We start from the raw sequence: 23,709 nt of genomic DNA on the forward strand, positions 1-23,709 counted from the left end.
GATGTGGGTTTCAAATGCTCGTTGAAATTCAAATAATATATACAGACAGGTATTGAATAGGAGCAACTCTGCTTGTTTCACTTTCCTCGGCATCTCTACTCTTTTCAGCAAATGGCAAGTTCTAAGATGAACCAGGAAAGGATTCTGATGGACGATGTTTATCGAAATATCTGGATTCGTTTGGATAATTTCAACATTGAACACGACTTGACCATTTTTCCAGCTAACTGTGTCTTGAGTCGTGCTAATAGCAGAAGCAATCTCTAATTCCTTAAGGCTAAATGAGTATACTATGTAAGTATGTTATCCAGATCAATATCCTTTGGGATTCTCGGTACTTTTTTGATAAGGTTTCGATATAGGTTTGACGTAATGCTATATATTTATATTGAAAATATGATATCATGAATTAATTAACATTACTAGAGGAGTATATGATTATAAGTATCTACAGCTCTATATTTATATCTATTCATACAATGCGACCACTCGACGTTCTTAGTGCCAAATCAAACACAAAATGAACCTCCGTCACATCTGTCAGGTCCACTGATGGATCAGCATATACAGTCCAGGCCCCCAATGGTGATTGCAGAGGAAACTTCTCCATAGCCCCCAGATTCGGCAATGCCAGATCAAACCTATCCCCCTCCTCCAAAGAGCTCATCATCTCATACGCAATCGCGTCATCCACGCCCGTGTCACTATTACTCGGATGCTCTTCCGACTTGTGCGCCGGATACCACATCTTACGACCGGTCGGGAATCCTACCTCTGACGCCTTCAAGATCTTATAATTGAAGTCAAAAGTATTGCTTGGCATGGAATACTCATGCAGTTTTGCTTGTTCGTCTATGTATCTGAAGTGTCCCGAGCTCTCGAGGGTAAGTTTAATCGTCTTATCGGCGTCGGCTGAGCCACGCGCCTCGAGGGGTAGCTTATTAACATCAACACGAGCGCCAAATAGATAGACTTGAATCCCTTTCAGACGAATATCGAACCATTTTGGGTTGAAGCCGTATTTGAGGGCCTTTTCCCATGTAAGGTCGATCAGCATCTGTCGGTTATTGACCAGAGCAGAGAGTTTTTCGGCTTGATGCTCCGCGGTAAGGGAGACGGATATAGATTCATTGATGCGGGGGTGGTCTTTGATACGGTTCCACCAGGCTTTCTGATCGATTTCGAGGCATTGTTCGTAATTAATCTTGAGAATATCGGCTTTGAGGTCACCAAAGGTCTGCATGGTGTTGGGTTTTACCCAAGATTCGTAGAAGGTCGTTGGCCCAAGCGTTGCAAAATTAAGGGCGCGCCAAAACTCGTAAAGGGAGCGGAAGGTTTTCTGCGAGACGCTAGATAGAGCAGACTTGAGGAACTCAGCTGCGAGCCTTACATGATCGTCTGAGACGGATGGGAGGCCACTTTCGAAGATCCCGAGACTCTCATTGCCATCAACAATCTCAAGTCGAAGCTTTGCTAGGCGCACAATGCTCAGATTGTATTTCTGTAAAATATCACTGCGGTCGCTCACGGCATCGATGAAGGCGGCGAAGGCAGCCTTTCCAGCCTCAGTTTCGGATCCGCCGAGCTTACCCAGACGCTCATCACACATTCTGTCAAACTTTTATTTTTCTACAGCGATCAGCTTCACAGCTTTTGCTGAGAAATCTTTCATTTTCTTGATGTTATCACTGAGATCTTTCGCGAGTACATCGCCACCTTGTGACGAAACTGACATTTGCTTCAGCAAAATCTCTTTGTCTATCTTGGCGCCTGAGTCCGTAACAATGGTAGTCAAACTGTCACTGGAAGCCTCGTATGCTTCAGCACCAACCCTGAGGATAGCTCCCTCGATTGCAAAAGGTGCCTAGGTAGCGATCATCTGTGGTCAACTTCCTTCCCTTCACGACTGAATAAACACACCAGATAAAACTCTGAACGTCAAAGAGGGGTTAGGAAGAACTCACAGTAGCAGGGTGGCAGAACATGAGAGCAATTGCAAGTGCTTGGATCACTTTGAACCAACTCACGTCGCAGTGCATTGCATTTTGGATCTTGTCTTCCAAGTTCCGTGTCGCACCTAACAGTGTCTTGTGCGTGGTGTTTATTTTTTCACCAGCTGCCAACACTTTTTCATGAAGATCATCGTGTTCCTTCATCTCTTTATTCCACTTCAGATGGGTATTAGCGACCTTCATCTTCATCCCGTGAATCTTAGACCTTAACTCATCCCGAGCTCGTATGTTTCCTTCAATAGAGTCATAGCCGATGAAAATACGTTCTCAACCGAACTATACAGCTCCATGATCGAATCGATATTCGGTGTGCCTATACTTGAATTGGACACGTGGGATGGGGTGAATTCATAAATGTCGGCACCTCCTCCCCTACTGCGAATGAAAACGTCAAGTTTTTGCTTTATGACTTTGTTGGTGGTAGAATTTGCGTTCGCCACAGCAAAAACTCAGTTATACACTTCGTAGTAATCCTTACGGGCATTGAGAATCATAATATCGCTTTCTGATCCTTGGAAATTCTTTGGGTCAATTGGTTGCGACGTCTCTGCGGGCAAATACTTCTGGCTACTGAAGATGTTGTGAGCATCAAAGTACATGCGGTTAATCAGAGAATATAAGAAGAAAGTATCTCTTATGAAGCTGGTCTCATATGTTTCGGTCAGGTAGTCGAATACAGTAGCACCATCTGAGCCTTCTGTTGTAGCCATATTCTTGTCGCCCTTGCTACCAGCAGACCCAGTCTGAGGATTAAGATGGTCAGGGTGCCAATATGCAGCACACTCCTGAAATTGACTGGGTGTGTCAGTAATCGAACTACTTGCTAAGTAAAAGATGACTATATCGGCTTTGTTAGAAGAGGTCCCGCCGCCGCCACCGTCGCCCGGCTCCCCAGGTTTTCCAACTACGCCCTTCCGAGCCTGTAAATCGAAAATCGCCACCAATAACTGTCGATATTTCTCGGGGATTCCAGCGTTACATATTTTTATGAACCCGCCATTGCCTCCGGTGCCACCAGCACCTCCGTTTCCTCCTTTCCCACCATTGCCGCCAGAGTAAACTTCTTTATACCATTCTGGTTTTTGTTTAAGCATGTCTGTATCATCAGCCTGTCTGTCGTAATCAGAAGCTGCTCCATTTCCTCCAGAGCCACCCCTCACACCTTTGCCGCCATCGTCTCCTTGTCCGCCATTTGCAAGAATCTTGAAGCGCGATTTATCCCTGTTGATAGGTACATCAATGACCTTGAAGCTCAGCTCAAACTTGCAGCCCATATGGCCCTGGATACCATCGACACCATGCTATCCATCCCCACCGTTCAAGCCTGGATGGCTGGGCTTCTTGTCGTCCATAGGTAGGGTCTTCTTTGTGAATTGATGAATAAACTTCATGGTTTCTTTTCATAGTATTGATAACTCGTTGTTCCAACTTCTCCGTTGTCGCCATCAGCGCCATTGGCCCCCACTGACTTATCGGCCGGAAGATCAGGGCCAGATACATCCATCTCAACTGGCTGATCATCTCGGGGAATAAATATGAGCTTGCGGCACCGAATGGTAATATCATGGCCAGTGAAGCAATATTTGAAGTTTCCGACAAATATTAATTCATCCGCTACCACGACAATCTTTTTAGGTACATTGCCACCCCGGGCTACATCAAACAGGAATGTGTCTGTTGGGAGGAACTTTCTGATGATATCGTCATGGGATTTATCGGGTCGTATGAAGGCATAGCGATAAGCGACATAGTAAATCGTCTCGTCAGCGGTGCTCGTTGTGATGAAAAGTCCACCAGCATCGACACTGGGGTCTGTCTCAGAGGGCATAATGCAGAGTTTGCGCAGAGACGAAGACTACGACTTTTCGCTGCAGGGTCCTAATTCGTGACGGGAATATTGATTTTTCGAGACAAAAATTGCAACACTAGGAGTGTGTTGAGTAGTGTTCCGATAGACGACGTTTCCTAGGCTGCTGTCTCTAGCTCAGCTGAAAACGAACCACGGAAAAGGGCGATGGGTTCGTTTGATCTGTTCAAGCTATTCATGAAGCGTACCGCATCATGGGTGGAATGGGTTATAAGAACCTAAGTAAGGCTCGAAGGAATCCTCATTCTACCTTGTCAGGCGCCCAAAACTCATTTCTTAGATTTCCCAGCTTGTTGCCCTTCTCTCTCGAGTCTTCTCCGCCCAAAACTACCCAATCCATATCATGTTCTCAAAGAAGATCTACCATCACACAGCGAGCCTAGCTAACAATAGTCTGGGAAATAAGCCCAGAATTTATTTTTCAAGCAGTCCATACAAACCGAAATGCAAGGAGGCATCCGGATTGTACGACTTCACCTCGAAGTACTTTGCACTATTCAACAATGGACAATCGCCCTCGAACCGGCAGCTATCGGATATCTTTATTAGCAATGCTAATGCTGCTCACAACTTCTCGTATGGAATCTGTGACAAAGTTGCCAAATTGTTATCTGAAGCGGAGCCTAATGCATACGAAGGCAAGGGGGGCCTAGAAGGCCACTTCTACGTGAGGGGACAACTGCTCCATTTCGACGTCAATCTCACACAGCATCTGAAAAGTGGCCTTTGGCTAGCGATGTACTGGTCGAGCGTATATCCTGAGGTCTATATCCTAGAGAAAGACTCTGTCATTGCTCAGGAGCTAGCCGGGCCCGGGCTCTGCGCGCTGGATCGAACAATCATAGCGGCAGACAAGAAGGTTGCGCTTCAGCAGGGCCACGATGCGGTTATAAATAAGATCATGGCAGAACAGAAAGTTCCCACAGCTCAACTATCTGCGTACATCGGTGGTAACATGGTGGATCTTGCCCAGTTCGGATACAGAGAGTTCTCGGATGGGAGAATTTTAGTCACAGTTCAGGCCATCACGTTGCCGGGAAACCACAGCTTAAGTGGACAGACTACTCATTGTCTCCAACTCAATCGAGAGAATCCTGAAATAGTGACTTACGTGGTGTATGGAACTGGTGACGGTCATTGGCTCGCTGACAAACCAAACGGGGTAAGCAATTGTGAACACCTTCCCCAAACTCCATTCTGTCGCCTAATCTTCCCGGGGATACTAATTGACTTGCCACATTTAGGCCATCAGTAACGTCTTGTGGCAATTCAATGGCGAGACATTGGTTGAGATGAGTAAAGTCATGATAAACAAAAATGAGTTCGGCTCAGAAGCTCGTGACAGAGCCTACACTGGTCTTCTATTCAGCATGTGGAAAAAATCTCCCGCAGCCGGATTGCGCCGATTAATCTGTACCGTGGGAATGACCTGTGCCACGCCGGTAGGGCTCGCCATGGCGCGGCGAATTACCCATATTCCCTACAACTTAGGCGCCCTCGTTCCCTTTGGCGATACAAAACATGAAGAGAATGCTGAACACGAGAAAGGGAATCGAATTGAAATTGAAAATATCAACTGGCTCAATATAACTCCCGAGCAGGCTTGCGCGTTACTTGACCCCACAAAGTTCGACAGCACCAAGCCGATAGCTCCCGGTACTCTAGGCGGTCTCCGAGATGGCGGTCGCATTATCAACATGAGCGCCCTACTTCAGCCGTCTTATAGTCTCGCAATGACTAACCTCGCGCATCACATATCGCAGGAGACCTTAGAGGTAGTACGGAAGACCTACGAAAAAGCGATTCAACCATGGATCACGGAGATGAAACTGCTCGAACTCAAGAAAAGTGAGCAAGAGATCGTCACCAAGGAGATTATGGAGATAATCAATTCCAGTGGATCCGAAAAACTTGTCCTCCCTTAAGAGCTGGTTCATGAACTAGCCTGGCGCGGTACCGGGGCTTCGGTAGTCCACGCACGGGCCCGGTCATTCTTTCAGAAGCTCCTTCCCGACATCCAAGACGATCTTGCTGAGACGTTACCCAAAGACACTAAAAAGGGGGACGTGAAAGAATATCTCGAGGGCCTGCTCGCAGAAACCACCGTTGAGATGACTACCGAGGATAAACTCACCACACAGTGGGATATGGACGCGGCGATAACGGTTGCACAAGAGCACAACGATCCAGAGACGGTGCAGAAGCTGAAGAATCTGCTTTCAGAACGAACCACGACGCTTGCGCAGATGGAGGTGACGTTGAGCAATTTGAAACAGGAGGTGAGTATCAAGGCGGGTGTGGAGAAGGAAAGGCTTGAAAGGGAGATAGTGGACCATGAGGTTAGGATTGAGATAGAGAAGGCTGGGAAGGCGGAGATAGAGCATGCGTTGGAAGCGGTTGAAGATGGGACTGCTGCGAGGGATGAGGTGAGAAAAAGGGAACAGGAGAGGATGCATGAGATTGGGAAAGTGCATCGGTAAATTAGAAACTCTCACTTATTAGAGTAAGGTTGAATTGTTATTAGTTACGATTAATACAAAGTTTGGAAACCACAACGTTGAAAAATAAGTATTGTGTAGGTGCATAGTCTCTAGTCCGGAATAAGACTAGTAGGAGGCCCATGATAACCTTATATTTTCTCTACACCACCGATACCTTCCTTACTACCGGTAGGCGGGTATCTTACTTAATTTGATACTATGCTTTACCCTCTGCTTCCCACGCCTTTTGTAGTAATCATTATACGCTACAAGGCCATTTCCTCAATAGAAGCCAGCCTTATGCCACGGATACTCAAAAACACAACCTTGAAACACATTGAAATGATACTCGAATCTCGTTGTCAAGATTCACTTTACTAAAATAGGAGATCACAAGTCTGTTTTCTTAAGATCCCCTCGCTTTGGAATACGCCATGCTATTTCCTTCTAATTATTCCTGTTTCTGCACACAACTTTCACTGCTCCTTTCTATTCCTCTTCAGAGAGTAATACTTGTTATTTCTCTTCAGAATGATTTACGATGTTCCCCTCATTCCAGAAGGCCAAGGTATGCTAGGAGGGAATACTAGAACACTAGTCTTAGAAGGCAGAGGAAGGAACAGAAAAGATAGAAAAGTTCTTAGTCAATGTATGAGGACGAGGAAGGTTTACTCATAATTTTCTAGTACGATTAACTGTTGTTTCTGATCATTTGACAAGTTGGCAATGCGGAGGTTGGGAAGAGGAGTGTGACATGTCGATGCCATTGCAAATTTGAGGGAGTAGCCCAAAGGCAATCTACGTCACGCCATCACTTGAGCATCTCATGACACGCTTTGAATTATTTGAGACACCTCGTAGAAGAGGGCCATATCAAAATTATGCTTTATTGATATGAATTCAAATGGCTCACTCCAACCCCCAGCTCATTTGTATGATTTAACTCAAAAGAATTGACAAAAAAATATGGGTCACCAGATTTGAAGTACTGCAAATTCTGGACGTATACCCAATATAAGTATGAAACCTGAGAACTATGGTGCTATGGTTTGATATCATTCAGGCTGCTACTCTTGCGTGAACTTTCCGAAACATTGAAATTGACTCCTTGAGCCAGTTTTTGTAAGTTTATAAATGGCCATATACTGCTTTGATGAAATCTCTTCAAAGCTCTGATTACTTGCAATGGTATGTACCATTGAGACCTTAGAACTTGGAAGAGAATCGTATTGATATACCTGTGTCTCTGTTGCCTTTGAACTCAACACAGAAGAACAGCAGTTGTACAAGTCATGGAATCAAACGAGCACGAAATGAGATGATAATTCATACTAGGCAAGGGAACAAAATGAATCAAAGTAGGATAAGATAACTGTGCATGGTGTACCAGAAAAAGGGGAAGAGAGGCCCGCAAGAAGTCAAGCCTCTGTAAGTTATAAATCAATTGGCTCTGATGATTGTCCCGAAGCAGCAAATCTTCTGTCTTATACCTAGAAATCCTGCAGAGAGCTGTTAGCTCGGACTGGGTAGACGTTTGGAAGAAACGATTCAGAGCATTTTGGATAGGAGCATGAGCACCATGAAGTCTGTTCAATTTAATTTTTGATTTTAGCTCGAATTTTGAACTCCAAGCAGTAAATCTTTCACCGCATGTCCCGGACTAGTCGAATACTGGAAGCAATCACATTCGCGATGATGCGCCAATACTTTCGCTTTCGTTCCGACGCTGAAGAAATCTGTAGACTGCATGTTCCGACTTCCCCTAGGGAAATATACTGTTTGATACTCCGGGACGAACACATTCGACGAAATTATCAGATGCTACGCAATCAAGATAGATGTACGTGAAGAGTGTCGGCGAGCCCGAGTACAAAATACAAATCAAGTATTGACATGCAGAAAAATGGACCAAATTGGAACTTCACAGTCATGCCATGCAGGATGTAGTCAATCGTCTCAAGAATCAGGACTTCCAAGGTTTGAGACGTTGCACATGCATTCATTAATGCACTAGTTGCGGCACAATAGATCTGCACCTTTATCGATAGGTATTTTATTTGCCCCCTCCGTACGCACGTTAAAAGGTCCAGGGGTCGTTAGCACACCTAGTCGTCGTGAGTCGAAAGGGATTCTCACGATGAACGACAGGTTTCTAAGACCGGGTAAATTCCCTCAGAGTCGTGTTATTTTAATTGGGTTTTATAGGTTAGCTCTGACAAATCAAATATGGGTCTCGAATTTAGCCATTTCTATCTATTGGTTCGGGTTTCATAGGTATAATCTCCATCTACAATGCGGGACAGAATATAGAATTTCTAGAACTGATCACGTTGTCACCTTGTCAATATGCCCTGTTACTGTTACCTTATCACCTTGTCAACATTCTCAACTTGTTTTGGACTCAACATCTCAACGGAGTATTCATAGGTACATGATCTCATGTATTACTGACACGTTATTTTTGTATCAGCAGTTTCCTATTTCATCTAGGAAAGAGGGGCAAACCCATGCAACTCGAGGCTGAAGGATTATATTGCACCATTCCATTTACAGTAATCCCAAAGCAGAAAAAGCCAAGAGTAAATGGAGAAATGAAATTATAAGATCTAAACAGATATACGAAGAGAATCATTTTGGCGTAAGATGGGCATTCTCATACACGCATTCTCGTACACGGTATGAAGTTTGCTTGAGTTTGCTTACATACATGCCTACCATTTCATTTCATCGTATCTCACCGCAGAACCGGATTTGAACATGAAGATTAACTTCATACAATATAAGGGACAGATGGTTGTAGTACAGCACGTCCGATCTTACATACTCGGCCGGTACAATTCAATATCAATGAATATTCAGCTTTTACCTGAAAGTTCACCTCGGCCACCCAGTGATATCAATTGCTTTAGCGTAGAAGATGGAGTCAACCGACCAAGTGGCCTTCTTTACTCCAAAAACATTACCGAATGAGAATTATTATGACAATAATTTGGCAACCTAATAAACCAATTTATCCTTTTCTCCTCTTGTCGCACAGCATATCCTGCACTGTTGTAAGTTTCAATCTGCCATCGTATTCCGAAAAGTAGAACATGAAACACCATCTTTCTCAATTTCATAAGCAAACCATCTTACAACAAACATCACATACAATCCATCGCTCCGCACTTGCATATCCGTTCAGATTCGGATGCACTACAGTACAAAAAGAACATGAGATTTTAATTCCTTATTCCCTTCACTCTTTGCATCTGCATAACTCTTTCCACGTTGTGCTGCAACCTCAATCTGCAATGCAACATAGTAAGACAAACGAGCCAACCAAGGCTTACCGGCCCCCCAATCCCAGATCAGCGATTATACTTGACCCTTCCCTTTTGGTCCTCTATGTATGATTTCCCTCGGCAAGGAAGACAGCTTGTACGCATGGCAAACCGGGATATTCTCAACTCCCCTGGCCTCCCAAAATCTCACCGTGGCCACATCAGGCCAGGACTGCTAAAGGAAACGCTGCAGGAATTCCACATGCCATGCCTGTTTAATATGCACACACATGGGTGCGCACATTATGTATGCACATGTAGCATTTAATTTAGTGTAGCACATGTAAGCAAATTGAACGTCGTTCTCTACGCCGCCCAGCTTGCCATTCTGCGTTTCATGAGTATGTAAAACGTGCTGTACCTGATGCTGCATCCACCTGATCTGAAATGCCTAGGAGATGTAGAGGCGTTGTTACTAGCAGAACTCGCCCAGCTGTTTGTTGCTATTTGTGAAGGGGCTGTGTCATGATTTGGGGAAATTATGTACACGATGGAAACAAAATTTCTTGAAACGGCAACGATAACAGATGCAAAGGACAATTAATGAGTGCAGTTCTCGTCTATCTGGAATTTCCAAGCCCAATTTGATGCGAGTGAAATCTGATTATTCAAGCTGTGTAGGTATCACATACGACTACACTGCAGATTGGTTCGAGGCGTGATGCTATGATGTATGGTATGTCGCACATCAAATCAAGGGGCATCTCTGCTCAATATCACCTCCCCCCAACCCCCAACCGAAACCAATGAATACAGTCGTGTCTCCCCCAAGAAATGCAAAGTAAGAATTTAATAATCACAAAGTACACACAGACTAATCATCCAGCTTGCAATGTAATGACTATAGCATTGCCAAAGAAAACGCCTCGTCGCCACTGGCTGAACTCAGAACCAACTCCCCTTTCCACAACCTGTTTACCGCATTTTTTGGACCCCGAGTAGTACTCACGAACCTGACTCGTCACTGCTAACTTGACACCTTCTTACATTTCCGCTCGACTGTAAGAGTCATCTTCAGCATTCATTATCTCGACACTTATTTCTTACCCTCCTCTCCAATTGACTCGTTGATTCGTGAGCTCGTAAGCTAGCTCGTCGATTCGTCGAGAGTCCGGCAATAATCATTTAATCAATCAGTCAATGCCTTCTCCATTGCAAGTCGCACATTCAGCCCAAGAGAGATATCAAATAAAATAGACTAAATAAGCGTGAAAATTGAATTCGCATCCCACGTTTCCATACTACAGCTTTATTACATACAAATACACCAAAAACATTGCCCATTCAGTCTTAATAATTTGATATCTTAATTCTTTTTCATATTTCCAAATCCATAATACATTTAATCTATATACCCAATGTATACCTGGTATAATGATCCCATGATTGATTCCAAACAAAACGATTGACAATGCCTCTTTAATAGCTTCTAAGGAGAAGTTGGGGGTATAACATTGCAGATTGTAGATGACAACAAGACCAGACCAGAAAAGCCAGTACAAAGTAAAAATAGAAACAAAAACAAACAAGCAAACAAAAATGATTTTTATCGCTCCCAAAAAAACAAGACTCGCTATAGCCGGATAAATAAAAGTGCTTGAAAGAGTGTAGAGAAACGAAGTAGATGACCATATACATAAAAACCGAAAAATAACTTTCTCCAGCCAAAACAAGAGACCTAACCAAAACCCCAATAAGTAGATGCAACGAGTGGCAGCTCTAAATTTAACTCCTTCCTTATCCCAGAGACCTGAATATGATGATGGTGATGAGTGTGACGATGAAATTATGAGATGACCCGGTACCCGATATTCTTACAATTCATTCATTCTTTCTCATAGCCTATTCATCTCGTCTTATCTCGTCTGATCGCATATAATATCCAATTCAAGTAAATGATGAAGAAGAGCAGCCCCCAAATAAATCAAACCCACGCCTAGTGTTGCACAGCCCCTGAAAATGAAACGCGCCTCTGCGTCGAAAATAATAAAAAACCAGTACGGCAATGCTAGCTTAAGAATTTCTTCTCTGCTTACATTTCTCATGTGCCATATGGCCATTTCTAGCAGTAGTTCTTGTGAACTCGGCGCCGCAATTGGGGCATGATGATTTGCTTGCTACGCCTGATTTTTCACGTTGGTGACGCAAAAGGTTGGAGAAGGTACTGAATTGACGACCATTGCAGCCATGGTCCCAACACTGGGGCTTGGGTCGCGATTGCACGACACGAACGTGATCGCGAGGTTCGAGGGGTGAAGGTTGAGATATCGAGGAGAGGGGAGTCAAAGGAGAAAGCGAGTGTGTGTGTGGTACATAGATACTGCCGAGGCTAGATTGATCGGAGGCCGATGAAAGGGAGTGTGGTCTAGGACTAGGAATTGCTAATTAGATGATTTGAATTGAAAATTCATTTTTGTGGAAAATACATACGCGTATGAAGGAAGGGTGCCTTCAGGGCCTCCCATTGAGTATGGTGCTGAATACGCTGAGATTGGTGTATAGTCATTTGGACCCATTGTGAAAACTGGCCCATACATGTCTGAGGATGTAGTATCAGTCACAGATACTTGTGGCGAGTATGGTGCGAGGTAAGATGGACTGGGGAGGCCATGATTAGAAGGACCTTGTGATAAGAGTGGAGTTGGAGCGAGCGAATTAGGGTTTGAATAGTGATCTGGGAGAGTTCGTGGTAACATGTCTGGTGTTGTTCTGTTTGATGCGTATGGGTTGCTCAAAGATCTCTCCCTTCTTTGTCTCGTCTTTGTTTCTCTCCTTGCATGGTCGCGCTGACGCTTCAGTTCCCTCTGTTCAGCCGTGAGACTTGCTCGTGGTGGGCTGTCTGAAATGGCTCGTGCGTATATTGGTGTTGGCTTAAGCTCGTTATATGGTGATAGTTGTCCAGGACTCATATGTGGGCTCATATGTGGGCTCAAATCATGTTGTTGGATGAATTGTTCGTTCATCTCGAATTCTACTCTAGTCAGTCCTGATACTTTCAAGAAAATCTTTAAATACATACGAGGCCAAGTATATGATGGTCGTGCACCGGCATCAAACCGTGGGTCATAGTGCTGAATACCAAGAGTAGACATAGTTGCTGGAAGTGAATTTGAATGAATGGGAAGTTTATATTCCAGATTTTCAGTACCAGGAAACGTTTGCCCTGGATGGATGCGTAGTTCAAGTGAGTTGCCTGGTTGTGCTTCTGAATTCGTGATACAGGACCAGTCTGTGTCAAGTTCACTCTTGTTGAGGATCGGAAATGGTGTGTATTGCTGAGAGGCTGGTGACGATAGACCAGTGGCAGTTGAAGATTCAGATTTTTGTTGAAGGAATGTGGGTATCGGTGAAGTAATGAGTGTGGTAGCTGTTGTTGCTGAGTCTGATGAAGATATACCAACTTGGTGGTTTGAGGAAGTGGCGGGGTCAGTCTCAATAAGAAGACCTTGAAATTGCGTTGTAGTTGACGACAGGTGACTGTCTGTTCGGGACCTGAACTGACGTGAGTCTCTGTGCTCCACATACGATGAATCCATCTGTGCAGGGGATAAGAAGGCTGTGACTAGTAATGGCGGCACATACAGATAGCTTTAAAGAGATGAGACACTCGAAATAGACTGACGTTACGTTCGGATCTGGGGAGATTATAAACTCGGCTTTGATGAGGAATAATAGACGTTGTGATGTACCTATTTTGGTTCTATTCGAGGGATTCCAGGAGGCACTTAAATCAAGGTCTTCGCCTCAAGTTGTCCAAGGGGAGTAAGGCTCTAAAGTACCTAAAGCATGTAAGTGGAAGGCGCTCTAGCGCTGCTCCCGTCAGCATGTGATTGGTCAGATTGGGGACATGTTCAAAGGATTCTGAACCCTGTCATACATGGTTGCCCCTCGACCTGAGAGCTGCTTGTGTGAAGAGATGGGGGAAAACAAAACAGGCGCCAGAGCGACTCACCCGCACTTTGGGTTCATCTGGGCACGTCAACGTTTGGAAAAATTAGCGCGACCGTAGGGCTTTCTAAGGAAAGGACGAGGCACACCATGAGAAAGTTAAACCAGGAGCACAGGAGATTTTCCCCTCTCAATCATGGGCTACGCCGCTCATCACGGACCCCATTGAGACCATTGAAGGGACCCATAATATGTGAACTAGCCAGATTTAATTAATGGTGATTCTAATTGAACAACCATCCAGCGTCTGAGTGATTTTTTCCTGGTGCATTGAAGTGGGATCTGTGATGAAGCAACTTTCGGTAATAAAAAAACCAGTTAAATGTAAAATGTCCGCCTAGATTCTAATTTGATTGTCGTTACTTCGAGGTTACCATCTGAATGGCATGCTGAAGAGACATTCCCAAACTTGCGGGTAATTTTTAACACAAAACATTTAGCCTAATTCGTGATGGATCTGACAGTTTGTTATTATGTAGTAGTAGTAGCAGACCAGCACCACGGTTAACGTTTTCTAAGCTAGTCTCGAAAATACACCAGAAATCTGCGAGCAATCATTCTCCATTAGGTAGCATGTAGTAGACATAGTATATCGTAGCTTTAACGAAGGAAGTGAAATTTGACCAACGTAAAGAGATATTGCGCGCGCTTACACAACCTAACAATGCTCCGATATTATTTCATATGCCGTCAATGACATCTTGTAACGAACCGCAAGCTTGAAGATTTGGGAGAGGCTTGCCTTGTACTGTGATCAGGCAAAAACAATAATCTTAGTGTAGGCAGGCAAGAAAAGGGATTAAAAGAAAGTTCCATAATGGTGCGTGCCCAAATGACGGGTACAGACTAAAACTACCAACAATGGTAAGTTGCAGATCAACCGCATAAAAAATTGGATGGTAACCTCACAATTACAAAGTTCCGACAGATGGAAACAGCTTTTTGGTTCTTTAGTTGCTTTCCCCCTTGATCCCTACTCCATCTCAACTATCCCTACCATCTCAACTTTCTCCAGCCAGACCCACGTTTTTTGAGTGAAAAGGCCAGGGATCATGAGCATGGCACCGCTGCTGCACCAGTCTGATAAACACAAGCATGTCTAACTAGTCACCATTGTCTCCATATAAAATGTACTTTAAATTTCAATCTTGACAGGAGAACAATTAAGAAAGTAGACTATACCTGATTGAAATCTGCGGCATCTCCATACCAACATGTTAGGCGCGCTAAAAATAACGAACTCTTTCATTTCAAGCTTGTCCCCCCCATCTCTCAAGTGATGGACTTTTCTCATTTCGATACCTAGGTAGCCGAGGCTCTCAAGCGGCAAATTCATTTCATACCTAGGTAGTGTCTTATTTCTGTTTGCATCACCATTATCGTATATCTGTTTTCTACACGGCATGTCATGTTTGATGAAAAACACACGAGCAAGATACAGTCCAGTACTTCGCTGACGTAGTACTGTTTGGTGTTTTTGTGTAATTAAATGTTATAAAATGGTATATGTAATCTTAATTTTGTAAGATATTCATATTCTGATTTCAGCAGCCAGCGGCAGCCTCGCTGAGAATATCTTATGGTAATTTTGGCTTGATTAAATTCCATCGAGAGGTCGCATAGATTGTTGATTTGTTGAACACGCGAAGACTTCATATCCACCGCGTTACAGGTTCGCTTAACAATGGTAGGGGTTGATAAAATCTACAACGCTATTATGTATCAGTATTAGTTTATGTGACATGCTCGCGGGGCTAATATCCAAAATCTCGTTGCCTTGTGGAAAAGATCTATACTTGGTAATATGTGGATTTCATGAGTTCCACTTTCACTGAACGATACAACATCTATATTATCATACTCAACGTTCACACTACCTTTCGGTGGGTCGTGTCGTGCGATCGTAAGAGCTACCAAATCATGCCCATCTTAAATCTCACATCGCTCACAGGCTTACTAGCCCTCCTTGCTACCAATCATCGTTCGGCGAGGTGATTATCCAATGTGAATTCCACCTCGGCCTCGTTTATACTAGGTATCGATATTATCAACATCTTATTACTTCGTCTGGACCTAATCAATTTCGACGAGTATCACCTGCATATGGCTGCAGTATTGTAATTTAACATCTTTGAAGCGATACGGCAATATGGGGCAAAGTTCATGGTCTAATCATTATCATCACACTTGGAACATGTCACCTTGATTGCATTCATACAGTATGTGGAATTTGAAACATGGTTCTCGAGGCAGTGTCGGTGAATACTCGAAGGTGGGAGAATTTCTCAAAATAGAACAAACAGAACACGAACCCGAGATCCGGAATCGAGGAATCCCATTCTTGGATTAATTGTCCGTCGCTGGAAATGCGACATTGTAAGAGTTCTGGAACCTACTCACCGCACCCCATATGGTTTTGTAACAAAATCCCTATAAAAATAGCGTTTTTCTATATAAATTTAAAAAATTAATAGCGTTTTCAATTTGAAAGATTTTATTTCGAAAACTGAATTATATATAAATCATATTATAAATTAATTAAAAAAATGAACAGTTTATTTTCTAATATTTTTGTTAAGAAATTACATAAATTTGAAATTGAAAAAATCAATTTTTTTTAACTTGTAATACTTTTCCCATACAAAATAAACGATTTTTTCGAAATTTTTATAAATTTTGTCTTTTATACCTTATAACTTTATAAATACATTGGAGAAAAATAAATTAGCTAATTTTTATAATAATTTGAATAAATACAAATCACTCTATAGTTTTATTAATTATTTTATATAAATATATAAACAATTAAACAAGGATTTTAAAAATTGAATAATTGATGGTTTTAGCGAGGAAAACATATATATATATGGTAAGTAGGTTCCAGAACTCTTACTTTCTAGCCTCGCCTCACCGCGGCTCTGTACAATTAGCTATTGTCGACTCTCCGAGAAGGAAAGAGGCTCAAAGGATCATTTAAGATATTACTGATGATTTCAAACTTCACATGTTTCCATTTTCGATTGTTTCAAGATCCAAATTTGGAAGGTACTAGTTCATTGTAATCACTATACTACTATCTTGGGTATATACGGAAGATACAATATGGATTTGGACACCGTGTTTGTCCCGCCCGTCCAACAATGCTTCACGCAGTACATGGTACATGGTAAACGATGGAAAAAGAGACATTACGCCACCTTGACCTAGAGATCTCATCAAATCTACATGCTGAACCAACCTACCGCACGGCTCACAAATCACCCGCTGTCCCCAATGCATCATCACGAATCCCATCACGAAACATCATCACCAAAACAAGTTCTTTCATTCAATGGTTCAAGAAGGGATATCCCGTGGTCGTTTCGATTTCATCATGACACTTAAAATAAACACAGAGCGACAACACCACTACCTGACCTGGCTAGTATCTGCAGCCCCGGCCTGTTCAAACCCGCATACCTGCAGCTAGCCAAGATAGAACACTTCCAGAATCCCCCCTCCCCCAATGATTACCTCATTTTGATTTTCGTAATTCGTTCCAATTTGCTCGTTGGCAGCGTTGCATTCTCACATTCTAAGTGCTTACCTACTTTGACTGCTATGTAACCTCGTCATGTGTGTGAATATACTTGAGTACAGGTACCTCTTCGAGTATGATTGTATGAGGAATACCCTGTCCTTAGGTATCTTGGTATTGTGCAAACGAGCAATTGCTGAATGCTCAATGCTGATTTCTAAAAAAGGTAATATTCAAATTGCTTGACCAGCTTTCCGACCTCTGCTTATGTGATATGGTTGTATGTTCCACCACGATACATTCTGACATTACATCGTCTCTAGAATGTCTCAAAAACTTTACCAGAAAAGTATCACTCATTTCATCTAAGTAATTAGTAAGGTAAGAAAAGTATACGCCGTCAGAAAGGCAAATTAATATTATGCCCGACCCCATCGATCACGATACCTTTCACGTACGAAATCAAACAAGTTTACGAATATAACCTCAGCAAATTCAACAACGATTTCAATAGCGCGACTTTGATGTGATAATGGCGTAACAGTGAGAGCGACCCCCGGAAACTCGCAAAAATACCAAATCGGCATAATTTTCAATAATTGGTCAATCGAAGTTTTTTATCAACCTCATATCTAAATCATTATATTTCACTCTTTCCAATCGCTTCTTTCCGTCTCAAGTCATTCCAGGACCCAGAAGATCTCACAATCTCAATCTTCCGGGTCTAGTTCCATTCCCAGCACATGTCAAACAAAATATCCTTCCTATCTTGGAGATCAACGAGATAAGCTGGTTCAATATCTTCAAAACCATGTGGCATATGTAAACCAACAGACCTTATTTGATCAGCATCCCCATTTCCAACGGAACAACGTATCCACACACATACCTTTACACCTTCTCGAAGCGAGCAGAGAACATATCCATGCTGGTACAGGGCGCCTACATCGAGTATAGTGTGCGATGGGTCTCAGCTGAGCAGTCTTACTGGGTATTGTATGTGTAATACCTCATGTACACTGCAAGTGTGCGGCGGGGAATTGTCTGAAACGATCAAGGAGCCCATGGAAATGTAGCAATCACAAGGGAATGTTCTACGAGACTCGATGCAACAAACCGGGATTCCCGGATTGTTTGATATCAACGTTGAAGCAGCATCTCTACGATAACAGAACTCAATCGGTAATTTTGATCTCAGATCATCATGATCGCTCGCACCACGAGCTTCGCACTGGTTCCCCGTTCTCGAAGGTAGGATGCGATGAGGATTCGGTACAGGCCGTAAGGTGGCCATGGTGGCTTATCTATTTCCCCTCTGTCCTATCAATCGAAACGGCGCTTCCACTATACCGTCTCAAGGCAATACAGCCAATCTGAAGAATCAATTATATCATCGTACTTGTGCACCTATCTACAACAATTTCCCTGCCTCCTAACAAAATACGCAGCCAACCTTCATTGCAAACACTTTACAAAATGCAACACCATACAAGGTACCTAGTGTGTCGTAAATGATCTACCTAGAGGGGTTGATGTTGTGTTGGTTTGATCGACAAAAGGTGGGGATCCAAAGGCCCTGATGGGTGGGCTAAGCCATGAGGTTTCTTAAAATAGTTTTATATCTCTGCGACCTTGTAAAACCCTTGAAAGGCGCTTCAATCACGATTGGAATTCGGAAGCAATCTCTCGAGTCGCCAGTAAGCTGGAAGGTTAATTCTCGACTCTCGAGTCCACGGAGATAACCTAATCATGGGGAAATTTCCCTCCGACCCGCATGAATCAGATGGTTGTGGGCTACTCATGACTACCTAGCCATAGCTGCAGGAAGGAGTCTATGATGCTGTCGCCATACTTCAGTCAAAAAATGAATCGCCCTTGAATTTTGTTTTCTTGGGAAGAGAAAAGAAAAGAAAAGAGCAAATGATCCAAACAGAGCCATTTAAATGCTTTAACACCTCTTAATTTAATCTTTAGAGGCGAAGAAATCAAGAGCAAAGACATGCGCATTTGATTCGTTTCGATCAAAAGCATTGGTTCTAATCTCCTGTGCCTTCAAGTAGGTAGGTACTAGGTATGTGGTCGCACTTTCATCAAACGTTGTTTTGGCATGAACAAAAACTGTCAAGCACGATGCAGGGTAACTGTAACTCAGTGAGTGACCTGGCAATGGTGGCAGTCGATGGAAACCTCATCTTCACATCCTCTTAACCCTAAGAAACTTCTCAGCACATTCGGCTTATTCTCAATCTCTGGGACTGTTTCGTACATTGAAAAGCTGCAAATGACAAGATGGCATCTTTAGCCCCGCCCGATATACCTGAAACGACCAAAGACTCTGCATACTCGAATACTACTCCAAATGACCAAGAAGAGCACATGGAAGCATCCTATCGTCCCTACGTTGAGAGCGGACTCAAAGGCATTATCGATTCACCTTACGTTGCTGGGGCCGCCGTTGTGAGTACGGTTGGCGGACTTCTCTTTGGTACGGACACAATCTGACCCTTTAATTGTTGGCTTTTGTTACAAACAATCACAACATTTGAATGTCCCAACTTATCTGAATGTTCTAACTCCTTCCAGGGTATGACCAAGGCGTGGTCTCTGTCGTTCTTGTCATGGAAAGCTTCGTTCTGGATTTTCCTCGTATAGGCCCTCACTCTAGCGGCTTTTGGAAGGGAATTTTGACAGCTATGATCGAACTTGGGGCTTTTTTCGGGGCTCTAAACCAGGGTTGGATTGCCGATAAATACTCGAGGAAATACTCTATAATAATCGCTGTGGTTATATTCCTATTGGGAAGCATTTTGCAGACTGCGGCTGTCAACTTCAACATGCTTATCATTGCCAGACTTGTGGGAGGCATTGGTATTGGTATGCTCTCAATGGTTACGCCCATATATATCGCGGAAATAGCACCACCCGAAATTCGTGGCGCGTTACTCGTCATGGGCAAGTGGTTTCAATTGTCCAGTACAATTCATACAATCAAAGTGCTAACTAGTCATGCAGAGGAGCTTTCCATTGTTGTAGGAATCGTCGTTGCTTTCTGGATAACCTTCGGCACAAGATACTTAAGTGGCGAGTGGGGCTGGCGCCTTTCTTTCTTTATACAAATCGTTCCTGCCTTATTCTTGGGAGCTGGGGTTTACTTCCTTCCATTTTCACCAAGATGGCTTTCTTCCAAAGGACGTGATGAGGAGGCTTTGAAAGTCCTATCGAAGCTGAGACAATTGCCAGAAACCGATTCAAGGATCCAGGAAGAAGCACGTCATATACGCAACGAAGTCTCGCACATTCGAGATATTCACCTACAGAAACACGAAAATCTTATAAACTCACCCATGAAGTTCGAAATAGCTTTGTGGAGAGACTGCTTTGCGTCGGATTCTATTAAGCGCACGCACATTGGTATACTTATCATGTTTTTCCAACAATTCGTCGGTATAAATGCCCTAATTTACTATTCTCCAACTCTGTTTGCTAGAATGGGCTTAGGGTCAGAGATGCAACTTATCATGTCGGGCGTTCTAAATATCTGCCAGTAAGCCCTTGTCTATTTTCCTTACCTGCTGAATGCTCGTATTGTTTGGGAACAGTGGATTACCCCCTGAAGCTAGTATGCTAACCGAGCATAGGCTCGTTGGTGTAGGCTCTAGTCTCTTTACAATGGATCGATATGGAAGAAGGCCCTTATTGATCATAGGCTCGTTTTTTATGACTATTAGCCATGTTATGATAGCTGTCATGGTCTGCCTATTTTCTTATGACTGGCATACCCACCAAGCAGCTGCCTGGGTCAGTGTAGCATTTCTCCTCTTCTACATGGTGATTTTTGGAGCATCCTGGGGCCCTGTCCCTTGGGCAATGCCATCGGAGATCTTTCGAAGCGATCTTCGTGCAAAAGGCGTCGCTCTAAGCACTTGCTCTAATTGGCTGTAAGTCTAACTAGCGAAGGTACCCCTTCAGAAGATTTTCAATTACTGAATCAATTAGGAACAATTTCATCATTGGTCTGATAACGCCGCCGCTAGTAGTATATACTAATTGGGGGGCGTACGTCTTCTTCGGGGGGTTTTGTGCATTGTCTGGTGTATGGACATGGCTTTATGTCCCAGAAACAAAGGGATGTAAGCTAGAAGATATGAATGACCTCTTCGATAAATAACTGAATGTCCGAATGTCAATCAAACAATGGGGAGGATGCTAAGGGACAGGTTAAATTGTGGCTCAAAAATAGTTTTAGAATTCGAACAATAAACAATCAATTTGCTGTGAATGTGTATTTGATGTCAAAAATCATGACTTTCAGAGTGACTCCAGGTAAACTATAGAATGTATGATTTAAATCTAAACTTTCAGAAGAATGATTTATTGGTACTGGCCAGGCAATAGTTGTGATCTGAGAGCGATTTTGGGATTGTACGAATAGAGTTCGAGCAATTAGAAGATTGATTTGGAGGAGACATTCGGGTGAGTAAAGTCTCATACAATGATGGCTCACCGGTATCTGGAAAGCGAGATTTTTTTTTTTAGAAAAAAAAAAAAAAGAAAAACCAACACCCAGAAAGATTGATCTGCTGAGTCCCTGACTAGAGGTGAACATGATAGCTTGCCAGTGTCTAGAAAGAAGTTTCATGCCAATCAAGTAAGCAGCTGGATGAGCGTATAGCTGTCTGATTGCTAACGCTAGATTAAGAATACTTAGATGATGGATTGTGTGGCTAGCTATGCTAAGGGAACCTGAATACTCATGTTGTATTTTTTAATCAAGAGTTAGCTTGTCATTTTTAAAGCATCGGTATCAGAATTCAAAAGATAACCCGTGATGACTTCGAAGTAATCGGATTTCAGAATAAATCGTACTGGGCTCTAGCTGGACTTGATACTCCACAAGCGAGGGTGGAAATTCATTTGCAAGCTCGTTCCGCTGTGATTGGCCTGTATTCAAGGTCTGTGCACCAGCCAAAAAACCACTCTACGCGTTTTCTCGAGACCGCGTCGCGGCCCTTCCATCTCAAAAAGTCAAACAATCAACTTTGCAATCCAGAATATTCCTTCCAAAAACAACGCTCTCTAAACAACTTCACTATAAGCTTCTAATACTCATCTCTTTGCATTTGCAGACTTTAATACCATTAAGAGTATGTTACAATTTTAGTATTCCACCCTCTGACATTACAATACTAATCATGCAATAGTGTTAGAAGCCCGCCTCGAACAAGCAGACCTCCTCAAGAAGGTAAGAGAAAAGAATCTTCGGCATCCTCTTTTATGCTGATTGTATAATCTAGGTTGTCGATGCCATCAAAGATCTCGTTCAAGACTGCAACTTCGACTGCAATGATTCAGGAATCGCGCTCCAAGCTATGGATAACTCGCACGTTGCGCTCGTATCGATGATGCTGAAGGCTGAAGGATTTTCCCCTTATCGATGTGACCGCAATGTTGCCCTCGGTGTCAATCTCACTTCTCTCACAAAGGTTCTACGAGCTGCGCAAAACGAGGATATCCTCACCATCAAGGCCGAGGATGCACCAGATGTTTTGAACTTAGTATTTGAGAGCAGTGAAAGTGATCGTTTGAGCGAATATGATTTAAAGTTGATGGATATCGATCAAGAACATTTGGGTATCCCTGATACAGAATATGCGGCAGTCATCAACATGCCAAGTTCGGAGTTCAAGAGAATCTGTGTCGATCTCATGGCTTTGTCCGAGTCTGGTATGTCTCAGTGTCCCCGTTTTCACCTCCCCTCACAAAAGAGAGTTGATACTAATTCTTTGCCAAATAGTGTCGATTGAGGCTTCAAAAGATGGTGTTAAGTTCTCCTGTGCTGGAGATATTGGCAATGGTGCTGTCACCCTTCGCAGCCATAGCAATGTCGACAAACCAGATCTTAACGTCGATATCGAGCTTACCGAGCCGGTCTCCTTGACCTTCTCCCTCAAATACTTGGTCAACTTCTGCAAGGCTGCTGGTTTGTCCAAGTCTGTTAAACTTTGCTTGTCTAACGAGGTTCCTCTTTTGGTGGAATACCAGCTTGCCGGAAGCAGTTACTTAAGATTTTACTTGGCACCAAAGGTACGTGTATATGCATCATCTAGTATTCAGATCTAGAGAAGCTAACGTTTTATTCTAGATTGGTGATGACGAGTAGGTATGGTTGTCGAAAAGGATTAATGAACAATGATATCAAAGTTTACAGCATATTCAATATGGCGCGTGGGTTGGTTCATGGATATGGACAATGGTCGTGGTAAATTGTGCCATGATTGGTTTTATTGCTCAGTTCATGGCATGCGATGAAGCAATTCGTTGATATTTCTCTATAGAATCTGTTAAAAAAACAATAATAAGGTACACTCGGAGAATCGGAGAACAATTTTCTTATAACATTTTTGTCATCTCCTGTTTACACACATAAATTTGCTCGTCTTCATGCATGTTCCTGGATTGAGGATAGCGCGGGGCAAACCTGATGCCCCACTATCCATATCGTCAGCATGAAATCTAGAGCAAGATAAGATAATGTTTTCCCCTTCATTGAGAAACAAAACGT

General features: G+C 43.1%; 5 protein-coding genes across 5 annotated transcripts; 2 read left to right on the top strand and 3 right to left on the bottom strand.

Annotated features, from left to right (window-relative positions):
* Window positions 1-312: 312 nt before the first annotated feature.
* On the bottom strand, window positions 313-1,609 carry EAF02_000428 (uncharacterized protein; the record flags this gene model as incomplete). The annotated part of the gene is made up of 2 exons (XM_038896476.1): window positions 313-375; window positions 479-1,609. The coding sequence occupies 2 exons, from the start codon at window positions 1,607-1,609 to the stop codon at window positions 313-315; spliced, it is 1,194 nt and encodes a 397-aa protein (XP_038763335.1).
* Window positions 1,610-2,461: 852 nt separating this feature from the next.
* On the bottom strand, window positions 2,462-3,286 carry EAF02_000429 (uncharacterized protein; the record flags this gene model as incomplete). Its single annotated transcript, XM_038896477.1, has 1 exon — window positions 2,462-3,286. One exon carries the CDS (start codon window positions 3,284-3,286, stop codon window positions 2,462-2,464), a length of 825 nt encoding a protein of 274 aa, XP_038763336.1.
* A 936-nt stretch (window positions 3,287-4,222) lies between these two features.
* Window positions 4,223-5,804, top strand: EAF02_000430 (uncharacterized protein; the record flags this gene model as incomplete). Its single annotated transcript, XM_038896478.1, has 2 exons — window positions 4,223-5,041; window positions 5,124-5,804. 2 exons carry the CDS (start codon window positions 4,223-4,225, stop codon window positions 5,802-5,804), a joined length of 1,500 nt encoding a protein of 499 aa, XP_038763337.1.
* Window positions 5,805-10,960: 5,156 nt separating this feature from the next.
* EAF02_000431 (uncharacterized protein) lies at window positions 10,961-13,218 on the bottom strand (the record flags this gene model as incomplete). Its single annotated transcript, XM_038896479.1, has 3 exons — window positions 10,961-12,053; window positions 12,113-12,668; window positions 12,702-13,218. The coding sequence occupies 3 exons, from the start codon at window positions 13,216-13,218 to the stop codon at window positions 11,696-11,698; spliced, it is 1,431 nt and encodes a 476-aa protein (XP_038763338.1). The 3' UTR covers window positions 10,961-11,695.
* Window positions 13,219-19,436: 6,218 nt separating this feature from the next.
* Window positions 19,437-23,307, top strand: EAF02_000432 (uncharacterized protein; the record flags this gene model as incomplete). Its single annotated transcript, XM_038896480.1, has 10 exons — window positions 19,437-19,632; window positions 19,731-20,099; window positions 20,160-20,691; window positions 20,786-21,085; window positions 21,144-21,277; window positions 22,274-22,291; window positions 22,349-22,389; window positions 22,442-22,871; window positions 22,942-23,231; window positions 23,290-23,307. The coding sequence occupies 10 exons, from the start codon at window positions 19,437-19,439 to the stop codon at window positions 23,305-23,307; spliced, it is 2,328 nt and encodes a 775-aa protein (XP_038763339.1).
* Window positions 23,308-23,709: the final 402 nt, after the last annotated feature.

Source organism: Botrytis sinoallii, assembly GCF_014898435.1.
Source record: "Botrytis sinoallii strain Bc 23 chromosome Unknown BSIN_001, whole genome shotgun sequence".
NCBI classification, from domain to species: Eukaryota; Fungi; Ascomycota; class Leotiomycetes; order Helotiales; family Sclerotiniaceae; genus Botrytis; species Botrytis sinoallii.